The 24830-nt window shown below is 53.6% G+C and overlaps 3 protein-coding genes across 8 annotated transcripts; 1 reads left to right on the top strand and 2 right to left on the bottom strand.

Moving 5' to 3' along the window:
* Positions 1-18: 18 nt before the first annotated feature.
* On the bottom strand, positions 19-3276 carry Aup1 (AUP1 lipid droplet regulating VLDL assembly factor). 3 transcript variants are annotated; one of them, XR_003734703.1, is made up of 12 exons: positions 2931-3276; positions 2715-2852; positions 2475-2625; positions 2061-2245; positions 1767-1839; positions 1598-1671; positions 1339-1405; positions 1053-1155; positions 823-942; positions 608-723; positions 308-488; positions 19-203 (listed from the first exon to the last, which is right to left on the bottom strand). XR_003734703.1 is itself a non-coding variant. In XM_028871365.1 (12 exons), exons 1-12 carry the CDS (start codon positions 2981-2983, stop codon positions 167-169), a joined length of 1236 nt encoding a protein of 411 aa, XP_028727198.1. In that variant the 5' UTR covers positions 2984-3276; the 3' UTR covers positions 19-166. The 3 variants fall into 3 exon arrangements, 2 of the variants coding, with proteins under 2 accessions (XP_028727198.1, XP_028727199.1); XM_028871365.1 differs by having other exon boundaries at positions 308-426; XM_028871366.2 differs by lacking the exon at positions 19-203 and having other exon boundaries at positions 455-488; positions 573-723; positions 2931-3092.
* Positions 3239-6760, top strand: Htra2 (HtrA serine peptidase 2). Its single transcript, XM_028871367.2, has 8 exons — positions 3239-3891; positions 4009-4213; positions 4303-4497; positions 4755-4787; positions 4986-5091; positions 5250-5319; positions 6218-6313; positions 6412-6760. Exons 1-8 carry the CDS (start codon positions 3260-3262, stop codon positions 6575-6577), a joined length of 1503 nt encoding a protein of 500 aa, XP_028727200.1. The 5' UTR covers positions 3239-3259; the 3' UTR covers positions 6578-6760.
* Positions 6716-24680, bottom strand: Loxl3 (lysyl oxidase like 3). Of its 4 annotated transcripts, XM_037203827.1 has the most exons (16): positions 24592-24680; positions 23068-23418; positions 21478-21641; positions 20303-20517; positions 13725-13781; positions 13038-13097; positions 9868-10087; positions 9362-9542; positions 9095-9249; positions 8714-8881; positions 8414-8576; positions 8020-8263; positions 7804-7919; positions 7594-7730; positions 7375-7486; positions 6716-7223 (listed from the first exon to the last, which is right to left on the bottom strand). In XM_037203827.1, exons 2-16 carry the CDS (start codon positions 23387-23389, stop codon positions 7150-7152), a joined length of 2388 nt encoding a protein of 795 aa, XP_037059722.1. In that variant the 5' UTR covers positions 23390-23418; positions 24592-24680; the 3' UTR covers positions 6716-7149. The 4 variants fall into 4 exon arrangements, with proteins under 4 accessions (XP_037059722.1, XP_028727194.1, XP_037059724.1 ...); XM_028871361.2 differs by lacking the exons at positions 13038-13097; positions 13725-13781; XM_037203829.1 differs by lacking the exons at positions 13038-13097; positions 13725-13781; positions 20303-20517; ... (1 more) ...; positions 23068-23418; positions 24592-24680 and adding exons at positions 11635-11769; positions 11902-12053.
* Between the last annotated feature and the right edge of the window lie 150 nt (positions 24681-24830).

Genomic DNA, 24830 nt, shown 5'->3' with positions numbered 1-24830 from the left:
AGAGAGGCAACAGAGACCTTGAGTGAAAACCCTGAATTTAATGTGACATTGGGGGAGCTCCATCCCTCCCTTTTTACCACCCACTCATCCGGCCTGTTGTGAGCTGGGTGAGGGCTGCCCCCAGTCTCCGTCCTGCGGCTCTGGGTACCATCCTGTTCCTTTGGGCTCAGTCAGCCTCCTGGGCCTGTCTCTCTCTGAATCTCCTGTGGGACGTGGGGAGAGACAGTGTGTAGGCTTTGTCGGATTAGCTTCCTCAGGCCCTTCTCCACCTTGCTCCTTCCTGCACCGTGTCCTCTAACCCCCTCACCTTCTTGCATAGTCATACAGTGCCTGCTTGCGCTCCTGCAGGCTCTCCTGACGGGCCCAGGAAGACTTGGCAAATGTTAGGGCTGTGGGCTGAGGGGTCACCAGGCCAGAGCTGGGGAACTGAGGTGATCACAATGTCAGAGGGCTTGCGAAGTCATCATCATTAAACACCCATCGAATGCCTACTTTGCAAGAGAGGCACTGTGCTAGGGTCTCAACATTAAAGAGAGTCAGGGAGAGGGCGCGAAGAGACTGCCCCGACCTACCCTAAGTCTTGGCCTTGACTACTCCTGGCTCTCACCTTTGGGGCAGAGGCTGTGGGCAGGGACTGAGTTCCCTCAGTGACATCTTCAGGCATGAACGCCACAGCCCCCTCAAGCAGATTCGTGATGGTCAAGTCTACACACCCAGTCCTGGCTGGGAAGAGAGGAGCAGAGGTCCATTTCCTGCACACCCTCTCTGTCACACCCCACTTTTTCCTGTGTCTGTCGTTCTGTGGAACTACCCTTCCCATACCCAGGTCTCTCTGGATGACATTCAATGGCACATGGGGTAAAACCTCCTTGACTCTTTGAGCCAGAGTAGTCAGCTGCCCATCAGAAGAAGGGCTGGGAGGAGAGGGGAAAGACGACTGTGCTGTTGAAAAAAACAAAAAGTAGTAGGTGAGCGGAGACTAGGACAGCAGCTGACAAGCACAGTAAGTCACACCACCCGAAGCAAACGTCTCTGAACACAGAGGCGCATACCTGACTGGGGGCGCACTCTGGGGTGTCTCTGCCGCTTCATGTGTTCGGCTTTGTCTGCCGGAGTGAGCCGTGTCCCTGTCTGGCCCAGTTCCTTGGCCACCAGCTAGGGAGAATGAGAGGTTGTAACTGTAGCCACTCCAGGCCTTCTCCCACCCATGAAGAAGGACCCACCTCCACCATGCCTGTGTCCCCCGAAGAGGGACCCACCTCCACATGTCCCACCTCCACCATGCCTGTGTCCCCCGAAGAGGGGCCCCACCTCCACCATGCCCATGTTCACTCCCACCTGTTGTACACGGCGTGCAAACTCCTCATTCTCCTCCCCCGGCTGCCGATGAACGGGATGAAGCCACCTGCAGAAAACAGAGCACTACCCTAGTAAGGCACCAGGATGGGAGTGAGGAGGGGGGAGGTGGGAGATCAGCGTTGTCTGTGGTGGAACTCGGACATTAACAAGTCCACAGACCGGCAGGGCAGAGGCCACTACTTCCTTGACCTTGAAGTGAGCACCTTCCCAGCCACCAAAAACTGAGGACAGTGAGTACCTTACTTGATACACCGTGAAGGGGACGAAAAGTGACCACAGCAGTTCTGAGACCCAGGAGGCATCTGACACCGTCTGAGGGGAGGGCACGAAGTGAGGCCTAAGCCAGGGTCAGCGGTGGGAAACCTCCCCTCCAAACCCCAGAGATCCCCTGTCCAGCATGCACTCACCACAGAGACCAGGGGTCTCTGAACTTGCAGCGTAAGGGGCTGTACCACATCCTGGATAGAAAACGGCCACGAACTAAGAAAGAGAGAGAGAGGGAGAGGAGGGGGTCCAGCGTAGCCCAACCAACAACTCATACCCGACTTAAAGAAACTGTCCAACTACCTAAGCAGGTAACCAGGGAACTAGGAATTTCAGGGGCAGGACTAAAAGTGGGCAGACAGGAAATGAACTAGGGCAGGTTTACCCAGGAGCTTGTCAACCCCCTCAACTGGGGCCAGCTACCTGTCCTTACCCACCTGAAACGCAGCAGCCCCTCTCGGCCATTGGTGGCCTCTTCCTCGGGGAAGAGCAGCAGAGGTGTGGGCGGGAGCCTTGTGGAAGCACAGAATTTCTTGAGCGACTCCACCAACTCCACCCGCCTATCCATCTCCATGAAGCCCCGAGACCAGCACACAAAGCTGGGGGGGCTGTTGAGTAGAGGCTGAGGGCAGGGAGGAGAGAAAGGCGAGAAGAAAAGAATGGGGGGGAACATGTCAAAAAACAAAAAAGAAGGAAAGGAAAACGGCAACACGCGGGCCGGGTGGTGCTCATGGGGCGAGGGAAAAGGGATCGGTGTTCCCCAAGAGAACCCTAAGGGGCCAAGCTGAGCACTGAGCTCGGGCCTCGGGAGGAGCCACCCGGTGGCGCTCTCGGCCTCGCCCCCCACTCACGGTGCTACAGGTGGTGAGCAGATTGACTATGTTGTGGTCAAAGGGGGTGACATGGTTGGAAATGAGGACCCTGACGCGGTGATCCCGGAGTCCGGAGTCCTCCTGCCGGGCCACGAGCCCCAGGACCGCACACATGGTCCGGACCACGAACCTGGGGGGGACACAGGCGGCGGTGACGGGGCGCTCCCGGGCCCGGCCCGGCCCAGGGGGCTCCCCAGGCGCCGCCGCCGCAGCCCGCACCTGCGGAGGACGCTGTCCGGCAGGGCGCAGCTGACCAGGAAGACGTGGAGCCCCAGGAAGAGGCGCAGGACCAGGAGGCAGAGGCCGACCGGAGCGTAGAGCAGCAGCGCCAGCAGCAGGAAGCCGTCACTCGGGAGCCTGCGGCGAGAGGCGACGCGATCAGGCGCCGAAGCCGAGAGGACGCGCTGACCGGTCTCTTCCCTCCGCAGCGCTTACCGGTGCGAGTCAAAGAGCCGCTCCGGCCCCGGAGCTGGGGGAGGAGGTTCCATCGCAGCCGCCTCAGGAAAGCAGGGCCGCCGTCGCCGCCATCTTCGCAGGGCCGCAGGGGCTCCTGGGAAGGCGGAGTCTCCGGGCCTCCGCGGGGAAAGCCTGAACCCGAGGTCCGGAGGCGCCCCGGAAGGGCTAGCGCTCCCAGCATGCCTTGCGGCCCCCGGGGGGGGGCCACGGGGGGGAGGTTGGTGTGTGTGTGGGGGTGTGTATGGGTGTGTGCGTGCGTGCGCGCGCGCGTGTGTGTGTGTGTGCACGCCCAAGAGAGCGCGTCCTGGATGGACTACAATTCCCGACATGTACCGGACCGATACCGGCGTGCCTCGCTTCTCCCAGTCGGCTTATTGGGCTCCAGGGCACCGCCTCCGAGTAGGGCGGGCAAGGAGAGAGCCGAGGCGGAGCTGATGGCTGCGCTGAAGGCGGGGCGGGGTGCAGGCAGGAGCCTTCGGGCATGGCGGGCTTTGGGGGGCATCTTCTGGGGGAAGGGCCCCCTGTTAGCCCCCGATGTCCGGGCTCTGCTGACGTCAGGAACTCCTGACCCTCCAGCCCGGATAACTTATGGGACCCCCAGCCTCCCGGCCCGGGTGCCTGTGGGGGTCCTTGCATCACGGGCGTGTCTGACGCCTGGGAGCCCGGATCTCTGGGCACCACGGACTGTGGGGACCCCAGGCTCTAGCGCCCAGGAGGCCTGCAGGAGCTCCGGAACCCGTTGGCGCGAATGGCTGGCGGTGGCGGTGGGCGCAGGGGGAGCAATATTGCTGCTCCTGTGGGGCTGGGGGCGGGGTCCTCCCGCGGTGCTGGCCGCCGTTCCCGCTCCGCCACCCAACTCTCCCCGGAGCCAGTACAATTTCATCGCGGATGTGGTGGAGAAGACAGCCCCTGCTGTGGTCTATATCGAAATCCTGGATCGGTAATGGTGAAGTGGACCGGGAGGTGTTGAAACCGACTGCCCTAAGTAAGGCAAGTGAGCAGGATGGGGTGGAAGCTGCAGGGTAGTGTAATCGGTGCTTTCCGCCCCCCATCCCAGGCACCCTTTCTCGGGCCGTGAAGTCCCCATCTCAAACGGTTCAGGATTCATAGTGGCTTCAGATGGGCTTATCGTTACCAACGCCCACGTGGTGGCTGATCGGCGCCGGGTGCGAGTGAGGCTGCCTAGCGGAGACACTTATGAGGCCGTGGTCACAGCTGTGGATCCTGTAGCAGACATTGCCACGCTGAGGATTCAAACCAAGGTGGGAATGGAGTAGGCCAGATCTGATGGCAGCTGCTTGCTTGCTCCCTTCTTAAAATGACCGGTTTGGGTGTACTCATTTCCCTCAAGGAGCCTCTTCCCACACTGCCCCTCGGCCGCTCTGCTGATGTCCGGCAAGGGGAGTTCGTGGTTGCCATGGGAAGTCCCTTTGCGCTGCAGAACACGATCACATCTGGCATTGTCAGCTCTGCTCAGCGTCCGGCCAGGGACCTGGGACTCCCGCAAAACAACGTGGAATACATTCAGACCGATGCAGCTATTGATGTGCGTCCTGACAGAAGAGAAATTTGGAGCTAGGTTGGAGTTGGGGAGGACAGCTGTCTGGTGTGGGCACCCACTGACCGTGTGGTGGCTGGGCCTGTAGAATGCAGTTGGGAGGCAGAATGCAGCTACTCTAGTTCATGGGCTGGGAACAGAATCTGAACATTTTCCTTACACCCTGCTTATGCCTACAGTCATAGAATTCCGAGAGACATAGAATTCTAGACTTCTTTGATGTTTTCTTTCATCTTCTCCCATAGTTTGGAAATTCTGGCGGTCCCCTGGTTAACCTGGTAAGTGCCATCCACGTTCTAAGAATCCATGCCCCAGGTTCAGTGTGGGAGGGGTGGGTTTTTCTCTCATTCAAGGATTTTCCGTTAAGTTTTCGTAGTTACTTGTGTATCTCCCTGGTATCCAGACCCCTGCCCCCAAGTCCTTGCTACTGTGCCGTGTGTGTGTGGGCTAGGGGACAGAGGGCTGTGTCCCTGCAGGATGGGGAGGTGATTGGAGTGAACACCATGAAGGTGACAGCTGGAATCTCCTTTGCCATCCCTTCTGATCGCCTTAGGGAGTTTCTGCATCGCGGGGAAAAGAAAAGTGAGCCTTTCTCCCTAGGGAAGGGGGTCCTTTAAAATGGAGGGTGGGACACGGGGAGGGGCATTCGCTGTGACTTGCTGGGCTCTGCTGGTAGGAGGTGAGGTAGGAGGTGAGGGATAAGGCTGTGACTAGGTGGGCCCTCCGTCCTCTTTCTGCAGACTCCTGGTTTGGAATCAGTGGGTCCCAGCGCCGCTACATTGGAGTGATGATGCTGACTTTGACTCCCAGGTGTGTTAGGGGTCGTGGTAGGTAGGCCCACAGGTGTGTCTGCGCTCCCCAGCTGCGCTCTGTTACGGGTTTTGCCTGCATGTCTGTCCTTATCTAAGATGAGCTGTTGTCTGCCGTCACAACTTTTTTATCCTGCTGCATCCTGTGCCTTTTCACTGGATGGATTGCATCATGTCACTGCCGTGACTTAGAGACTTCATTGACCTAGCATTAGAGGACATTTCCACCGACCTCTAATCACCTCCTAGACTTGTAGGACCTGCCTTGTTGCTTCTTCAGGACTACTTTGATTTTCCATTTCTATGTCTTTTTTGTTTTTTGTTTTTTGTTTTCCAAGACAGAGTTTCTCTGTACAGCCTTAGCTGGCCTGAAACTCACTGTAGGCCAGGCTGTCCTCGAATTCACAGAGATCCGCCTGCCTCTGCCTCTCTAGTGCTGGGATTCAAGGCGTGCGCCACCACCTTCCAGCTTCACCTCTGTCTTAATACCTTCTTATTCCATATGGTTAATAGGATCCATCCTTTTAGGCTCAGCTTAAGTTCTACCCCTTCCTTAAAGTAGAATTCCAGGGCTGGGCATGGTAATACACGCCTTTAATCCCAACACTTGGGAGGCAGAGGCAGGTGGGTCTCTGTGAGTTCGAGGCCAGCCTGGTCTATGAAGCAAGTTCCAGGCCAGCTGGGGCTGCTTCACAGACAGCAGAGTCTGTCTTCAGAAACAAACAGGTAAAGTAGAAGTCCAGAATGACAAAAGTGCAGTTGAGTCGACATTGCGTATCATTTGGAGTTAGCTGTCTTTCGTGTGTCTGTCCCACTTCCTAAACACTAGAAGGTAAAAAGTGGACTGCCAAGATGAGGGGGCCTGCGCGTAGCTAATGGGGTGGTCTGTACCCTTTCAGCATCCTTGCTGAACTACAGCTCCGAGAACCAAGCTTTCCTGATGTTCAGCACGGTGTCCTCATCCATAAAGTTATCCTGGGCTCCCCCGCACACAGGTGATGGAAAGCCTGCTCTGTGAGGTGGGGTGGAGTGGGGTGCATGTATCCTTGAGCTTAGCTGTCTCCTCCTTTCTCGCCCTGTTCATCCTCCACAGGGCTGGTCTGCGGCCTGGTGACGTGATCTTGGCCATTGGGGAGAAAATAGTAAAAAATGCTGAAGATGTTTACGAGGCTGTTAGAACCCAATCCCAGCTGGCAGTGCGGATCCGGCGGGGATCAGAAACACTGACTTTGTATGTGACCCCTGAGGTCACAGAATGACTGGACTAGCAAGAGTATGAAGCTCCTACTCTGATTTCCTGCTTGGCTTCCTCGCCTACGTTCTGAGTACACCTTGGTCAAGGAGTCAATGGACTTATAGAGGGCAGGTTCCTCTAACCACCAGCACCAATCCGGGGCTCTGAAGAACACATTTTATATAAAATAAAATTATATCTAGCAACATGTTTCAGTCAAAACTGGGGGCTGGATCTTTTCCCCCACCAAAAGGCCAGAGGTAAAGCGGTACTTAGGAGAACTTAGCAGAGCTGTGGGAGCTGACCTTCCTGACCTCCCCATCCCGTGTGGGGCAGTTCTTTGTGGTGTGATCTGTCTGTCGAAGGGTCTGTTGGCTGATTCTCCATGGCTGGCCAAAGGGCCTGACAGCTGACCCAGTAAGGGAGGCGCCAACTTTTGTTCAACAGTTGGTCATCCGTAGAGCATAGGTGGATGAGTGTGATGGGCCTGCTGACTGACATCAGGGGTTCTTGTGCTAAGCTCCTGAGGTAATGGCAGCCTCAGACCCCTGCCACTGAGGGGCCAGTGGTGGTTGGTGGTGGATGGGTGGTGGCATTTCAGACGATCTGGTTGCTGGTCTGGCCGGGGTAGCGCTCAAACCTCCTGTTGGCTTCTTCACTGAAGGCATCGCCTGCAGAGGAGAGGGGCACTGTGAGGGGCTGGCTCCCTGCAGAGGCAGGGACACATACCCATCCTAGGGCATGGTGGGGAGGTGCAGAAGCTGCTTGGGCAGTGAAGGCTTCTTCCTCCTCCCGCCCCGGCCGGCCCTCCCCGTCACCTACCGATGTGGCAGTTGTGCACCCAGATGCGGTGCCCGTCATACTTGCAGTTACACTTCATCGCGTTGTTGGTGAAGTCGCTCTCCGCTACCTCAAAGTTGGGGTTGATGACCACCTGTGGGTTAGAGAGAATGCTGGGACGACCCAGCTGCACCCCTGCAGTCCAAAGGGGTCACCCACCCCAAACCGCAGTATTCGAAAGCCCAGGCAGATGCCAGGCACCTGGAGAATGTAGTTTCCTGGCTTCACATCTGTGATGTCGATCCACTGGCAGTCGATGTCGTGCCTGTAGAGATCCCAGCATCCCACGGTGATGCCCTGCTCTCCAAAGTTGGCACACTCGTACCTCTTGGAGACATCTGAAGGGAGGGTTGGATGTCAGTGAAGGGTAAGGCTAGGCTTGGGCTGAAGTCCGCTCTGGCCCCGACTCACCCTCCTGACACTCAGTGTCTTCTAGGCAGAAACTAGCTTTGTGGCCCTCAGCCACCTTGGTGCCGTTGGGGGTCAGGATGTCATAATGAGTGAAGATGTCCATACTGTGGTAATGCCTGTGGGACAAGGGAACTTGTGATTCTTTCCCAGATCCAGCGGGCTTGTCACATCCCCTGTAGCCTTGCCGGTCTCTTTGGCCCCCCTTTGCCCTCTCACCCATGGCACTCATGCCACACCCAAGAATGGCGCCCAGCCTTGGGCCTGAAGTCGGCTCTTCCGAGGTTGTGGATCTGGGAGGAGAATCGGAGCAGACGCCGATGGCCGTAAGGCCAGTTGGCCGAGCGGGCGGAACTGGCCAGGCAGTTCTCTTCCGCTGCGCAGTACAACATGTGCAGCGGCCGGTCCTCGATGTAAGCAGTCTCCTGTACCAGGGCCGAGTGCAGAAGGAGGTCTGAAGCGGCTGCGGTGGAAGGGAGGGGTGGGGTTACTGCTGAGCGTCCCCGTGGGACACAGGGTTCCCCTGGCCAAGGAGTGAGTGCCCCTCGGGATCACAGCACATCTCCCTCCAGGGCCCTGCTTCTCTAGCCTATGCGACCCCCTCGCCACTCACTCTCCGAACAGATGACTCCCGCAGTGAAGCGGGTTCCTGTCCTCTTGCAGGTGACGTGGGTGCTGTGATGGGCGCATTGGTTCAAGGACAGCTCAGATCCCGTGCAACGCACTCCGCTCATCACCACCTCGGTGACATTCCCTGAGTCCCAGTACCAGGTCTCCTGGGGGATGTAGGTAGGTGTTTTGGTGAGGTCATAGGTCCCAGTTTCCAGGGCCAAGGAACTTGTTCCCACAGTCCTTTGCCCGAAGCACAGACTTTGGTGACAACGGATTGGTTTTCCCTTTCCTCCTCACTTACCTGCAGGCCGTGGTTGGCATAGCCCAGACCAAGTTGCCTACAGGCCACCATGGCCTCCAGTGTCCCCCAGTCATCCCCACAGATGAGGCCCCAGCGAAGATGCCCAGGTGCCCCTATTTGCACCTCAACTCGCCCCTCATAACGGCTTCGGCCCCCACTGAGTCGGATCTGCAGAGGTACAGAAGAGAAGGAGTGCAGGGGGACGCTTTAGGGGCGACAGCCCGCAGCAGGGAGCAGAGACAGAGAAGGGGCCGGCAAATGGCAGGGTCCTGTGGGAGCTGGGGGACGGCTGGGCCTGGGATGAAGGGCTGGGCGCGGTCAGGCCATGTTTCGGAGGCTAGGCCCAGAGAGAAAGACCCCAAAGTAGAATGCATGACTGACCTTAGTCTCCACTCCAGTATAGGGGAGATTGCATCGCACGCCGGCATCCTGGCTGTGGGAACAGTCCTCGGCTGTGATGTTCTTGGAGGGGCACTTCCAGAGGGAGGGTTCCTGGCCAGAGCACCGGACTTCACTCAAGTGGATCGCACCCATGCCTAGAGTCAGAAGTCAGGGCTGAGGAGGTTCTAACTAGAACTTCATTGCCCAGAGGACGCCATACCTCCCTAAGGACTGTACCCTAGTAGTGTGAACACCCTCTCCCCTCACCCTGCCCCATCCGGGCACCACTCAGGGCCTCTCGAGCCGTGCCAAAGCCCAGCTCTCGACACACCACGCTGGCTGCCTGCAGGTCCCACTTCCGGTCACACACTGTTCCCCATGTGCCAGCCTTCAGGACTTCCACTCGGCCCTCTCCAGGGTGAGCGCCACCCTTTAGACGCACACGGACCTGTAAAAGACAGACATGCCCGAAGAGGTGAATAGAAACACTAATTTGGGGAGGGCTATGTAGCCCGGGGAGCTGAGTGAGATTTTTATGACAGAGTGGGTGTCATCAGGTCTGTGGCGTAGCCACGGGAAGCTTCCCTGTCTTCAAAGGTCAGGGCTGTGCTTAGTAGAGGGCAGGCTAGGGAGTTCCCACACTGTGTAGGAAAAGGTCACATTCACTGTCTTGGCTGGGGGTGTAGCTGAATGGTCGATTTGCCCTAGCTAGCATGTGTGAAGCCTGGGGTTCGATCCCCAGAGGTGCAGAATGAAAACATTCATTGTCTTACCTCCCCCTGAGGCTTCGGCTGTTGGTGCTTCTTCTGACCAGAAGAGGTGGCGTAGAGAGGGCCCAGCACACAGCTCACCACGGCAGGGCTCCCCCCAGAGCACCTGCTGCTGTCATTGGCACGATAGAACTCCAGGGCACACAGGGAGAGGTGGGCTTCCGTGCCCACACACGCCACCCCGTGCAGGCCAAAGGAGTGTTGCTGCCTCTGGGCCAGCATCCTGTGGGGACAGGATGCAGTGAGGTGCAGTAGGGTGAGGCTGAGTTCTTGCCTCCCTGCCCCACAGCCACCTGGCACCTCCCCTCCCCACCCCACCCCCGACTTCTCATGACCTCTGGTCCCTCTTCTTCCTGCTTCTGTGTTCTCCTTGGGAGAGACAGGATTGCTAGTGTGTAGAGAGACAGTGTGTAGTCTGAAAGAGCTTTGGCTACCCAGTCAGGGTCTTTGGGGGACTTTCTGCAGCAGAACCCTAGGGGAAGGGTGGCCAGGTTTCATAGCAACCTTGTTCTTTTTTGTTCTTTTGTTGGTGGTGTTTTTTTTTTTTTTCCCCTTTGAGACAGAGTTTCTCTGTGTAACTGAGAACTCACTCTGTAGACCAGGCTGGCCTCAAACCCACAGAGATCTGCCTGCCTCTGCCTCCCAAGTGCTGGGATTAAAGGTGTGTGCCACCACTACCCAGCTGCAATCTTGTTCTTAATGACCCAAAGGGAGGGTCAGGCTGAGGTTGAGGCTGCGGCTGAGGCCAAGGCGGCCATGCAAATTGAGTGGGAAGCCAGAAGAGACTTCTCAGGAGCGGCTGGCACAAACAAAGCCGACTTGAACAGCCAGTGAGCAGACCTTTCTATTACGGGGTGACTGAACAAGCCAAATGACTGTGAGCCAAGATGCAAAGTACTGAGGAGGCCTGCATCTCAATGGCTTCTCAGAGGTCAGAGGGCCCTCCGGGTTAGAAGCCCCGTCGTAATATGGAGACAGCTATGGTAAGGACAGACTGCAAGACGGCAGTGCAAAGGGCTGGGGACGGCTCTCTGGAACAGAGACAAGTGCAGGACAGACAGACAACAGCTGCAGGGACCACATGGCCCGAGAGGCAAGCTGGCTATGGACATCCCAATGGCCATCGTGGCCCAAGACCCGAGTTGAGCTGTAGATGTCTTGAGTGAGGTAGTCCATGCATTGTTGCACAGCCATTGGAGCAGGGAATCAAGACAAAAGTAGAGATGTTAACACGGAGAAACACTGTAGAGACGCCCGAGAGAAGAGGGGGTCTTGTAGATACCAACAGAACGAGAGCCTGCAGCTCGGTGAGTGGAGGAAAGACTCTCTCCCCAGAAAGGCTGGGTGGGGCTCAGGGAGAAAAGGAAGGCGAGGCCTGGTGTTGGTGGAGTGGCCCTGTGAGGCTGACTCGTTGTGAATTATTGCAGGTAGGTGCCCTATCCCTGACATTGGAGAAAAGAGGGAATATGACAATCTAAAGCCAGTGGCTAGGAAGACAAGAAGAAAGGCTATTTGTAAACAAATAGGTAAAAGGCCGGGTGGTGCTGTTGCATGCCGCTGATCCTAGTAGGCAGACAAGAGGATCTCTGAGTTTGAGGCTAGCCTGGTCTACAAAGGAGTTTCCAGAACTGCCAGGGATACACAGAGAAACCATGTCTTGGAAAACAAACAAACAACAACAACAACAACACACACACACACACACACACACACACACACACACACACACACACACAACAGTCAAAGGAAGCAGGACACTTCACAGAATACCCTTGGAAGCCCAGGATAAACGGATCCTGAAAATCAAAGTGATCAGGTACTCTCAGTGTCTTGTTAGGCTGAAAACTGAAGTCAGGCCTTCACAGGAAAAGACATCTAACTTCTCAGCTCTCGCTCACCCTCTCCCTACAACCAATAAAAACATGGTTATAAAGTGCACGCTTTAATGTGGGGGTCAGGGAAGGGAAGGAACCAAAGGACAGTTATGTTGGGCAAAGGTGACTCAAGCCACAGGGGGCTACAAGAACTCACACTCACCAAGTTCTGAGCTCTTGGACAGCTACCAGGGGGCGGGGAGTTCGGGGGACACTGGACTTTCTGAGGAGAAGAGGGGACAATGGAAGAGATGCCTTCTCTGGTCCTCAGAAATTATCAGGGCCGGGCAGCGGTGGCGCACACCTTTAATCCCAGCACTCGGGAGGCAGAGGCAGGCGGATCTCTGTGAGTTCGAGGCCAACCTGGCCTACAGAGCGAGAACTAGGACAGACACCAAAACTAAACGAAGAAACCCTGTCTCGGAAAACCAAAAAAAAAAAAAAAAAAAGAAAAGAAAAGAAAAGAAAGAAAGTTATCAGGGAGATTTTAGTGGTGCTGCCTGCCTTTTAGAGACAAGTTGGATGGAAGGATTGGAAGTCTCCTACTCTCTTGAATTCTGAGGGAGGTCAGGAAGAAAATATGGAACTGGATGCCTGACTATTAACAAGTAGCCAGGTGGGTCTGTGATTCTTAAGCCATCCCTGGAAAGGTTCCATAGGCTGCCCTCCACACCAGGTAAACTGGTAATGTTTACTTTTTAAAAAGCCCTTTAAATATTTGTGTCAGAGTGTGGGTTTGTGCACATGACTGTAGGTGCCCAAGGAAGCCAGAAGAGGGCATCAGCACTGGATCCTCTGGAGCTGAAGTCAAACAATGTGGATATTGGGAATTGACTTCCGGTCCCCTGGAAGAACAGTGTACACTCTTAACCATTGAGCCATCTCTCCAGCCCCTAGTAATAATTACTTAAAAAAAAAAAAAAAAAAAACGGAAATAAGCATTCATCAAGTAAAGCAGGATGAGAACACCCATCTCTTGGCCCCACGGTGATCTTGTGGGGAGAGGACCGGCGTGGGTCAGAAGTGCTAGATTCTACTGGAACTCACAGAAGAGAGACAAGCACACAGGACAAGAACCAAAAGTCCTACGACTAACACAGTCCCCAGAGACTCACATCACAGCGCCTCACTTCACATTTCTAGAAGGATCTGGAAGGTGATCGTCACAGCGGCCAGTCCACCTCTCCTCAGTTCCACCAGTCCGACAGGCCTGTCTGGGACCCTCCCCTGCTTCCAGCCCTGCCCCTGCCCGCCATGCTTCCTCGCTTCCTCTCTGCCTCCGACCCCAAACCCATTTACCTCTTGCTTGGCCCCCTGCCCCCTCGGGGCTTGTGTTTGACTTTAAACTTGTTGATTGTTCTGCAAAAAGGAGAAAGATGTCGGTCGGGGCAGGGGGTGAGGATGTGGCCCAGGAGAAGTGAAGCATCCTGCTTCTAGAAGGACCCCTTGTTCACAGTATGGGGAGGGCAACTGACTTCCGTGCGTGCGCATAAGGACTGCTGGATGCCGCGGGAGGGCATACAGTCAGCAACTCCCGATGCTCCCTGGAATCAGTGCCACTGAAGGCGAATCTAGTTATGGAAATCCAGGTGAGGGAGAGGAGAGGTCAGCGGAAGGTCAAGGGAGGGGAGAGTGGAAATGTTCTTGGACCAAGGGAGTTGAGCTGGAAGTGGGGGTGGGTGGGGAGAAGGAAGAACGCAGGGGCCGAGGCTGCAGTGGGAGCCTTTTGGGAGAAACAGAGAGACACAAGTATCTCTTCAGCTGTTCCCACGTAACTTCCTGCTCCCATTCCCTAAGATCAAAGCTCACCCATTCCCATGCTTTCCTCCCTTCCTCCCTCCCTCCCCTGGGAGCAGCCATGATCCAACTACATTCCTAAGCCATAGGATTGGGTTTTAGGATGGACATGGATAGGTTTCCATCCATCCATCCACCTCCTGAGGCCGCAGGGGCTGGCAGGAGGTCCCGGGGCTCTTGCCCCTTTACCTTCCAAGGGGCTTGGGGCGTCGGGCCGAGGCTTTGGCCGCTCGCTTCCTCAACTTTCTGTGAGGATAAGACAAGATCAAGTCAGGATTGGTGTAGAACCAAGTGGGAAAGGCCAGTGCAGCCAGAACCGGGGGCAAGATTCATTTCCTAATAGAGAACTATTCCAAGAGTAGTGTGATGTCATCAGCGACTTCCAAGGCCCTACAGGCTGTCCCAGCATATGAACAGGAGGGTGAGCCTCAGTGAAGATCACGGACTCAGAACAGTGTCCCAGTAGCAAGACCTTTAGAAATTAGATCAAGACAGATGAATGGGGCCGGGCGGTGGTGGCGCATGCCTTTAACCCCAGCACTCAGGAGGTAGACGCAGGCAGATCTCTGTGAGTTTGAGGCCTGCCTGGTCTACAAATCGAGTTCCAGGACAGCCAGAGCTGTTACATAGAGAAACCCTGTCTTGAAATTAAAATAAAAAATAAAATAAATAAGAAATGAGGGCTTCTGGGTCTAGAGGTTGGTGGAAAACCTCAGGGGAGGCCAGAGGAGGGATGCTGTAGAATATTTGTTTACACTGTATGAGGATATGTCACTGTGATTTATTTAATAAAGAGTTGAATGGCCAATAGCTAGGCAGGAGAAAATAGGCAGGACTTCCGGGCAGAGAGAGGAACTCGGAATGAATCTAAGTGCCCACGAGATGTCAGTGAGACACTGAAGAAGTTGTACTGTATGTACAACTGTATGTACAGAGAAGAGGGAACTCTGGGAAAGTCTGATTACAGAAGGGGACATTGGGATTTGGAGGACAGAGAACTAGCTTGAGTTAGTCCTAGGGAGGCTGTCTGCACCTTTATTCGTGTGTGTGTGTGTGTGTGTGTGTGTGTGTGTGTGTGTGTGTGTGAGAGAGAGAGAGAGAGAGAGAGAGAGAGAGAGAGAGAGAGAGAGAGAGATTGAGATTCTTGGGTGGTCTCTCCAAGTAAGGCCCTGGCACGGCACTGTCTAGGCCTGAGACTGCCGGACCAGGGACAGAGGACTACATTTTTGAGGACATTTTTGAGGACGTTAGCTTGGTTTGGCTGTATGTCTTCTTCCTGCCCGAGTTCCAGTCCCACATGCCTGGTCATTCCCAAGCTGAGCTCATCTCCCAAACACGCTTGCAGGGAAGTAAATCTTTTAAATTGGCCTCAAAAATTGACTTACTTCCTTCTCCAGGTTTCCTTAATTCAATTTCTCCTCATTGTCTCTTTAATTTTGAAGACTTTAATTATGGCTCCTCTTTGTCCTGTCCAATCCTGCGTATGCCTTTGGGAGGGGCGGGGCATGCAGTGAAGTGGGGTGTGGGATTGAGACAGGGACTTTGATGTATAGCCCTGCCTGGCCTACAACTTGACCGGTGCTGATTCTCCTCCCTCTGTGTCACACACATCGGAACTACAGGACGGAACCCCTGTACCTGGTGAGTGCAGACCTTGGATCTGCTTTTTAAGAAGAGGTTCATGGCATTCCCTGTTGTCGCCTTGGCTATCTTTTCTTTGCCCATGTCCCTGCCCTGCCATTTCTCTTGAGTGCTCGCATGTTTTGACACAGTATACTGTGTGAAGCTGCACTAGGGTTTGATGTGTGCATTTTTATTTATTTACTTTTCTTCCCTGCGTGTTGTCCAGGCTGGCCTTGAACTTGTAATCCTCTTGCCTGAGCCTCCCACGTCCTGTGATTACAAACATACGCCATCACCAGGCATGCATTTGGTTTTATGTGTATGGGTGTCTTGCCTGCATGTATGGCTGTGCACCATATGCATGCCTGATGCTCTCAGATCAGAAGACTGCATCAGAGCTCCAGAACTGGCATTCCAGATGGCGGTGAAGCACTGTGTAGGTGCTGAGACTCGAACCTTGTGTGGTCTGGGCTCTTAACTGCTGAGCAATCTCTCCAGCCTTGTATTTTTTGAGAAGGGTCTCACTATGTAGCCAAGGCAGGCCTCAGATTCCACATGTAGCCAAGGATGACCTTGAAGGTACATGCAATATATCCAGCTTTTAACGGTTTTAAAAGGTATTTGTTTCATCAAAGCAATCATTTACAAGTTTACACTTGTGTGTGTGTGTGTGTGTGTGTGTGTGTGTGTGTGTGTGTGTTTGCAGGCATCCATGGAAGCCAGAAGACATTGGGTTTCCTGGAGCTAGAGTTATAAGTGTTTGTGAGACCTGATGTGGGAGCTGGGAACTAGCTCGAGTCCTCTGAGGGAACAGCAAGTACTTTCAGCCACTGAGTCATCTCTCTAGTCCCATAATTATTTTATTATGAAAACCCATTTGAAAAAAACAGAGCCAGAGCCCGATCATGTCATCTCACAGACCTCTTCATTAAAACACTTTTTCTCCTCTTTTTTGGAGACAGAGTCTAGAATTCCAGATCCTCCTGCCATAGGCTCCAGACTGCTGGGCTCATGGGTGGTTATCACCTTGCACAGCTTCACTGAACCACTTTACTGTAACTTGATGTGGTTGCACCTTTCATCCTAGCACTTGAGTTGAGGCCAGCCTGGTCTACACAGTGAGTTCCAGGACAGTTAGGGCTATGTAGAGACCCTGTCCTTCTCCCAAACAAATAAGCCAAACAACCAACCACTCTAGTGTCTTTTCCCCATTTCCTTTCTTAGGAAGTCTAGCATGGCCTGCAGACCCGTGGTCTGGTGCCTATCTTCCTCCTCATCACTTATCATCTTGATACTCTCCACCCCTTGCACGGAGGTCGGTAAAAATGTCCCATAGTAGCCGGGCGGTGGTGGCGTACACCTTTAGTCCCAGCACTCAGGAAGCAGAGCCAGGCGGATTTCTGTGAGTTTCAGGCCAGCCTGGGCTACCAAGTGAGTCCGAGGAAAGGCGCAAAGCTACACAGAGAAACCCTGTCTCGGGAAAAAAAAAATGTCCCATAGTGACATGAACAAAAGAGTGATCTCTCAAACCAGGCATAGTAGAAAAAGCCCGCATTCTTAGCACTCAGAGCTGAGGCAGAGGGATGGCCAGTTCAAGCTGCTGCATAGGGAGACTTCCTTTTATAAAGAAGTGTCTTCTTCCACAACACTGAAGCTCCTGGAGCCTTGGCTTCATTACCTATACAAGAGTAGCAAGGAGCTCTGATAGCTATCCATTCTTCCCTCCTTTAACATTCTATAGCTTTCACATATTCTAGAACACCAAAAACAAGTTTAAAAACTATACGAAACTGGGCACAATGGTGCACACCTGCAAGTTAATTAAAAAAAAAAAACACCTTAAGTTGACCTCTGGCCTACACACACACACACACACACTCACTCACACACACACACATCTTTAAAGAAAAAAAAAAAACGGAGCAAGGAGTAAGGCAATCAAGAGAATAATTAATGGCTGGCAAGATGGTTTAGTAGGTAAAAGCTTTTGCCATTGAAACAACTTGAGTTTGATCCCAGGAATCCAGTGTGGAAGGAGACAACTGACCCTTGAAAGTTGTCCTTTGACTCCCCACGTGTACCACAGTGCACACACACACACCATGAACACACACACACACACAAACACCATGAACACATACACACATAATAATAAAATAAAACAATTGAAAGTCAAAGTAATGATTGGAAATGTGATTAAATGCCAACCATCAGCTGGGCATGGTGATACAGACCCATAACCCCAGCACTTAGGAGGTGGGGGCAGAAGAATCAGGAGTTCAAGGCCAGCCAGGGATACATGCGATGTGGTCTCTGGAGACAGGACAGGTGGAATGGCTCAGCATAGAAAGGAGCTTGCTGTCTAGACTGCTACCCTGAGTTCCATCCCCGGGACCCACATGGGAGAGAACCTCCTCCACACATCCCTCTCTGACATCCATCTACTCACAGCCCACTCAAAATCAGTAAAGATGTAATAAAAATGAAAACGACAACAAAACAAAACCTCTGCTCAAAACCCTCCAGTGTCTCCTGACCTCACGGAGTGAAGCCACCGTCTCCCACGGGGCCCTCCTTGACCCAGCTCACCAATTCTTCCCACCACCTTCTCTATCACGTCGTCTACCATGCTCTCCTTGGTCCCCTCGGCTCAGCCCCACTGGTGTGAAGACAAGAATGTCTTCTCGCCGGCCCCTCTCACCATTCTTCCTCGCCTACCTGTCTGTATCGCTGTGTCTCCCCCACTTCCACCTCCTCACCCCTCACTCCCTGCACACCGCTGAGACAGGCAGACCCAGGGCTAGCTTAGCAAACTGGGATGCAGTTGGCCTGAGATAACACCTACACACCCCCTTTCTCAGCAGAGCACTTGGCACCCTGGGACCCCTGCCTGCATCTTGCTGCATGCACACCTATCTCTGAACAAAGCAATTGGGTCGCTCTGGCATACAGCTGACCTAGCAACCCTTAGTAACTCTCTTTTTGGAGCAAATACATCCTGGAACATATTCAGGAACTAGGGCAGTGAGCCTATCCAGCCTAGGCGGGTTCTGGGGGCCAGTGCAGTAGGGTAAACTGTGTTCTTTTAGGGAAATGCTCCAATTCACCATCATATGCCTATGCACGATAGGATATATATATATATATATATATATATATATATATATATATATATATATATATAAATGAATGATTGAAATTAGATGCATCATGGGAAAAGACATGAGCAGTAAACAAAGACTTATATAACCCAAGCCTGCCAATCAAAATAGGAAACTGCCCATGGTTCACCCTGTAACAACCAGCTGCTTCTCCTGGGCCCACAAAGGAAGCCCTGGGCAGGTGTCCTCGAGCACTCTAGCTCAGGTGGCCTGCTGCCTGCTGCTTGCTCTCTTGCAGCCTACCTGTTCCACACTTCCACGTGACCTTTGAACAATATCCTTCCCAACTTTGCTATTTGTGTGCGCTCTTTCAATTCTTGAGTAAGAGGACAGGAACCTCGTTCTGACAGAGGCCAAGGTAACACCACCATCCTTCCATTTCCTAAATTCACTTATGTTCTGGGTGCCCCCGGTGCCCAGAGGAAGAATGCTGTGTTCACTGTGGAACCTCTGAAGTCTACAACTGAAGCCAGCACAGAGCGGGGCATCGGATAAGTGTTGGATGAGTGACCCTCTAGGCCTTGGTTCACTCCATCCTCTTCGCTTGGAAGAGGCTTGGGCTTAAATCCTACAACTGTTTTAGAAGCTGGTGTTTGGATCCTGAAAGACAGAGCCTGGATGACAGTAAAGGCACGGCACACAGCTTTTGTAAAATGGTGTTAGTCCGCAGGCAGCCGAAAGAACTTTCGGACGCGCTTGGGCACCACAGCAAAGAAAACTCCAGCAAATATGGAAATTAGTGAATATTAGAGAATGTACTGACTTTAGAAAAAAAGAAAGGGAGAAAGCGAAAGTTTCCTTACTCTACAGACAAATGCTATTTGAGAGTAAGTTGCTAAACAGAAAGTTTGTGAGCATTTAGGGAAAACATTTGGCAGTCCTTAGAGATCTAAGATGACTGAAATAATAAAATTATACTCAAACTACTATGATAGTTCTCTATGGAGGATCACTAAATTTGGAGGCTGGAGACTGATGTCAGCACAGCTTATCGCTGTGTTTTGACAAGCATATAGTCAGGTTCAAAAGGCAGCTTTATCCGTATCAGAGATAAGACCTGAAACCGTTTTCTGGTTCAACACCAGATAAGCCGGGCGGTGGTGGCTCACACCTTTAATCCCAGCACTCGGGAGGCAGAGCTAGGCGGATCTCTGTGAGTTCGAGGCCAGCCTGGGCTACCAAGTGAGTTCCAGGAAAGGCGCAAAGTTACACAGAGAAACCCTGTCTCAAAAAACCAAACCAACCAACCAACCAACCAACCAACCAAACAAACAAACAAAAAAAAACTTGTGTCATTCCATTCAGATATGGCTGTGCCAGAACAGGGTAGTCTAAGTCACTCACAACACCAGATACATGCCAACTTTCTTCAAAGACTGGCCCTCCCACAATACCCTGCCCCACTGGATGCATCACATCTTATGCATTGCGCTCAATGGAAAGTCATCTAGCTGTCGTGGGAAGCCTGCAGGCGAGGGAAATAAGTAAGAGCTGAAGAAAGCGAGCATTTTGGGCTTGCAAAACAGGTTGCAGATCCACACTGAACAGATCTCCAAGTTTATCTGCCGGACTAGCGTGGGCTGTTTATCCAAACTACCAAACGAGATGCTCCAGGAAGGAAGCCGCCCTTCGCACAGAACCGTTCTCTGGGGTGGGTGACTCGGCGGCGGCGCCGGCCAGTCACAGTCCCCGAGGCCCGTAGGCACCGCCTCCGACAGGCAGCCGCACCCTCTGTGAACTCTGAACTCCCGAGGCCCCAGCGCCCAGGCTCCAGAAATCTGCCTGCCGACCGATGACGTCACCCCACGCGCTCGCATTCTGCCCGCTCGCCTACCTGCCTGTTTCCTTCGAGGTCACGCTCGGTTTCCCGGCCGGCCGCCTGTGTCACAGCAGTGTCCCTGCGTCCCCTCCCTTAGACACGGGCTTCCCACAGGCTCCCCCATCCTCTCCAAGGTCTGCAGCAGATACCCCTGGGCCCCGCACCTGTAGAAGGCCATGTTGACTCTCTTTTCTCCAGGGAAGCCCAGCATACCGCAGACCACGTGGCTGTTGTGGGCACTCCAGCCTTTGTCACACACTTGCGACCAGCCCTCGGGAAGCCTGACTTCAACCAGGCCCTCGGTCACGGGCAGGGGTCGCCTGCCCCAGTCCACGGCGGGGCGGAGTCGCACCTCCTCCACTTGCAGGTGATGCTCCACCTGAGATGGGACCAAAGGCAGAGGAGAGAACTCGAGCAGCCATGCCGCGACACCCCCAAGGAGCCCCGATTGTGACTGCTGTAAAACCCAAGGGTGGGACCACTGAGACAGGGCTAAGGATGATGCCAGGCCCGCTGCCTAGCTGGGGGATGTGCCCCTGACGGCAGCGTGACCGTAGTAGAGTAATAACAGGGCCCGAAGGCACTGAGAAAGGGAAGCCTTGATAAATCTGCTTGAAGCAGGAGGCGAGCTTGGCAGTGAAGTGTCTCAGGAAGAGGAGAAAGTAAGAAAGAGTTTGGAGGAGAGGAGAAACGTTGGAGGAGAGGGACAGGTGACCAGGAATGAAACTGGAGAGGCTCGTGCCAGGCTTAGTAACTCCAGTGTGAATACTTAAAATAATTGGATTTGGCGCCGGGCGGTGGTGGCGCATGCCTTTAATCCCAGCACTCGGGAGGCAGAGCCAGGCGGATCTCTGTGAGTTCGAGGCCAGCCTGGGCTACCAAGTGAGTCCCAGGAAAGGCACAAAGCTACGCAGAGAAACCCTGTCTCGAAAAACCAAAAAAAAAAAAAAAAAGGATTTGGGGGCTAGAGTTCTTCCAGAGGACCTGGGGCTCAATTCCCAGGACCCACGTGGCAGGCAGCTCATCACCACCTGTAATCCCAGTTCCATGGGATCCAGTGGCCTCTTCTGGCCTCAGCCTACTTTAGGCATGCACAGGGTACACAGACGCACAGGGCCGCAAAACACCCATATACATTTTAAAAAATTGGATTTGGCGGTGTGGCACCTCATTGCCCCCCCCCTTCCAAATTTCCCGGAAACCCATATTATCCCATAAAGGCTTACGGGATCCCTTTATAATGTCTCTTCTAATCACATATGGCCACCCCATAGCTTTTTTGGTGTGTGTGTGTGTGTGTGTGTGTGTGTGTGTGTGTGTGTGTGTGTGTACTGCAGACCTCAATGACGTTGGAGTCCGAGAAGCCAGGAAGGCGCTGGTCCTTGCAGATGACCCCAGCATCCTCATCATGGGTACAGTCACTGTTTCCCCAGCCCCGGGAGGCACATTCCGTCACACTTCCCTCGGTCCCACTGCAGCTCAGATTGTCCAACCAGATCCGGCCTGTGGAAAGGGAGATGAGCAGACAGAGGAGTGCCTGAGGGAGAAGGATGAGGGAGGGAGTGGTGGGGCTGGAGATGGAGAAGGAAGAAGGACTCTGGAGGGGAAGAGGGTATAAGTTGACACAAGGTTGGTGGTGATCCAGGACACTGAAAAACTGGTTAGGGTGAATTAACAATAACAACCAAGAACCAACGTTTGAATTCTCAGCAGTAAGGATCCATTTAACAATAGCTATAAGTAAGTACCTCCTGTGTGCCAAATGCTCTGCCGTAGTAAGTACATACTTAATCGTTCTCAGACTGGAGCTGCCAGGAGACAAATACTTTATGTAAATAGACCGGGGCTCCAAAGCATGATGTAACTTAAGATTTTGACTTTCTCCCTGAGACTTGGGAAGTCTTTTACTTCGCTCTGACGTTCTTCCCTGTGGCATTTTTCTGTATACCTATGGTGCCACAGAAACCCTATTTTTACTTTCTAGATCCTGTTGAGTATCACTGACCACTCAGAACTGGCAGGGGCCTCCTCAAAGGTACGTGTCTCAGCCAGTGTTCGGGACGCCTCACCTAGTCTAACAGAGCTTACTGTTCTGCCCCACGAGGCCACATAACCATCCGAAAGTCCTTGTGGGTCTTTACAACTTTCCCCAACTAGGTCTGATTTAGTCCTTCGACGTCACCCAGAAAAACCCTTCAGCCACGACTGTCCTTGCTGAATTTGAACGCCAGCATCATGTAATTGCTAACTGGGGCTTTTTTGTTTGTTTGTTTCTGTGCCAGACTTTTGGTTTTTTTTTTAGCCATTCCTCCTGAAACGTGGCTTCTGAAAGTGGTTTCACCTTTCTCTGTCTCCTCTTTCCTCCCTCCTTCTCTCTGGAGGACTGAGCAGGCCAATCACTCTACCTCTGAGCTACATACATCCTTAGCCCAGCATTTCCACTTTCCCCACCCCCAGAGGATTGTGCCCTGACCCTCACACTCATAGTTGAGCCACATGAGTTCCAGCTTGCTCGTGTTAGCTCTAGCCTGGATCCTGATTTTGTCAGCTGTGGTATATGACCCCTTCTAGCTATGGGACATGCAGACACCATTCACCTGACCTCACATCTCATCCAGTTAACTGCACTTGGATCATTCAGGGTTCACCTGCTCTGGGCTGTCCTTGTGCATGGTTCAGAATCTTACTTTGCAGAGGAGAATTTATCAACCCCCTCCTCTTTCTGCACATGAAACATTGGAGGCTCATGAAAGGCACAGGCTAGCTTCAGGGCATATGGCCCGGAAATTACTATGTTAGATGGTTTATTATCCGTGGATTTACTTAATTCTATCCAGTCTTGGTGTCCCACGTCCCTGTGGCTGTACCATCATGGCGTTCTTCTCTCAGTACTTGAACTGCACTTAGGCTAGCCTAGAGCATTGCTCACCTGTTCCGGGGCCATATTTGGCACTGTGGGTCCAACCTGTGGCTTCTGTGAAGCCCAGTTCCCGGCAGAGGACGTGGGCAGCCTGCAGTGTGAAGTCATCATCGCAGATGGTGCCCCATTCGCCGGCACGTTGTATTTCCACACGGCCCTCATAGGGCTTTCTAGGAAAGCCCGCCAGCCGGAACCTCAGCCCCTGGCTTCCCACCTTCTTCTCTGGGTCAGTGGAAGGGGATGGAGACCCCACACTGGAGCTGCACAGCAAATGCAGCAGCAGCAGCAGCAGCAGCGGTCCCCATGGAAACCACACATTGACAGGTCGCATGGCAGGCAAGGCCCGAGTGGGGGGGGGCACTAAGGGACAGAGAGGGAGAGATGCGCACTAAGTGAGGGTAGGAACATAAAGAAAACAGACACAGCCTTAGAGACCCAGACTGGGGGTGAGGGAGGGAGACTCTCCCTTTGCAAATAATAGAACCGCTACAAGTTGCTATGTCCCACAATGCCCTCCCCTCTTTTGGCCAGCATTATGGTCATTATCGTCATCACCAGTTACTCCCATTCATGGGGTGGATGTGGGGGTTACAGGCCAAGAGTGTGAGGATGGTCACACTCACTAGATAAACAGAGAGACTGAAAACAGGCACAGAGAGGACGACCCAGGCAGACAGGATGTGAGAGTAAGGGAGACTGTGGGAATGAAGGAAAAAAAACAAAACAAAACCCAGAAAGACACAGGGTGAAAGACACATTGAATATGGATAGACGGGATACAAACCCAAACACATAGTATTGGGGAGGGACACAGAGAGGCACAAAACACCAGAGGGAATAAAGGCCACGGGGCAGCACAGGAGAAATGACAGGGGGGACCCATGAAGCAGGCAGACTCGGGCAGCAGTACAGGCAAGGGGAGCCTGGGAGAGCAGAAGCCCCGCCGCCGAGATCTCAGAACGATGAATGAGAGGGCTGTTAGCGGTTTTCTATGGAAGCAGATGCCCAGGCAGGAAATGCTGAGGCTAAACAGAGTAGGAGAATCTTCAGCCACCCTCCCTAGCACATGGGCTCGCAAATACCCTGCAGGGTCAGGGGCTCCAGGAGAGCTAGGTTCGAGCTGGGCAGGGTTTGGTGTGGGGTTGGTCCGAGCCTCTCGTAACACCACTGTTACTGGGCAACCACAAGCTAGGGCTGACTTCTCAGCTCAGGCCTTCTCCATCCCGGGCTGAAAACAGCCCTCCACGGCAAAGGGGGCCCCCAGAATTGCTTCCCCCAACTCAGACAAGACAGCTTTGTTCTGGAGGCGTTTGGCCTGGAAGCCCTGGTGTTCGGTTTAGAGCCTCCCAGCTGCACCCTGGAGCCTCCATCCCCAGGGTCTGGGAAGCTCTCCACTCCCGCGTTTCGCTCCTTTAGCAATAATAAAACTGTCAGCTGGTTGGCTTCTCCGACTCCATCCCAAATCAACTTTCCCCCTGGTCCACCATCCTCTCCATCCCCAACTCCTCTCCGGGCCTGCAGTGACTCCCCTACCTTCTTCGCCTAGGCAGAGCCCCAGAGGCTGGAAGCAGAGTCCTGGTCCTGGAGATTAGTTTTAGGACTTCCAAAAAAAAAAAAAAAAAAAAAAAAAGTTCGGCCAGGGGAGACCGGACCCCCCCTTCCTCCCCCCTCTTCCTCGGTCCCTCCCACGTCCCCTAGAGCCCTCCCACATTCCGCTTTCTCCCTCCATTCCAGCCAGGCCAGTTCCCTCCTCTAGATCTTCCCCTCCCCCG

The sequence above is a fragment of the Peromyscus leucopus genome, chromosome 3 (assembly GCF_004664715.2).
Source record: "Peromyscus leucopus breed LL Stock chromosome 3, UCI_PerLeu_2.1, whole genome shotgun sequence".
Lineage (NCBI taxonomy): Eukaryota > Metazoa > Chordata > Mammalia > Rodentia > Cricetidae > Peromyscus > Peromyscus leucopus.
The sequence above is the reverse complement of the archived record's forward strand: the minus strand, read 5'-3'. Positions and strand labels throughout refer to the sequence as shown.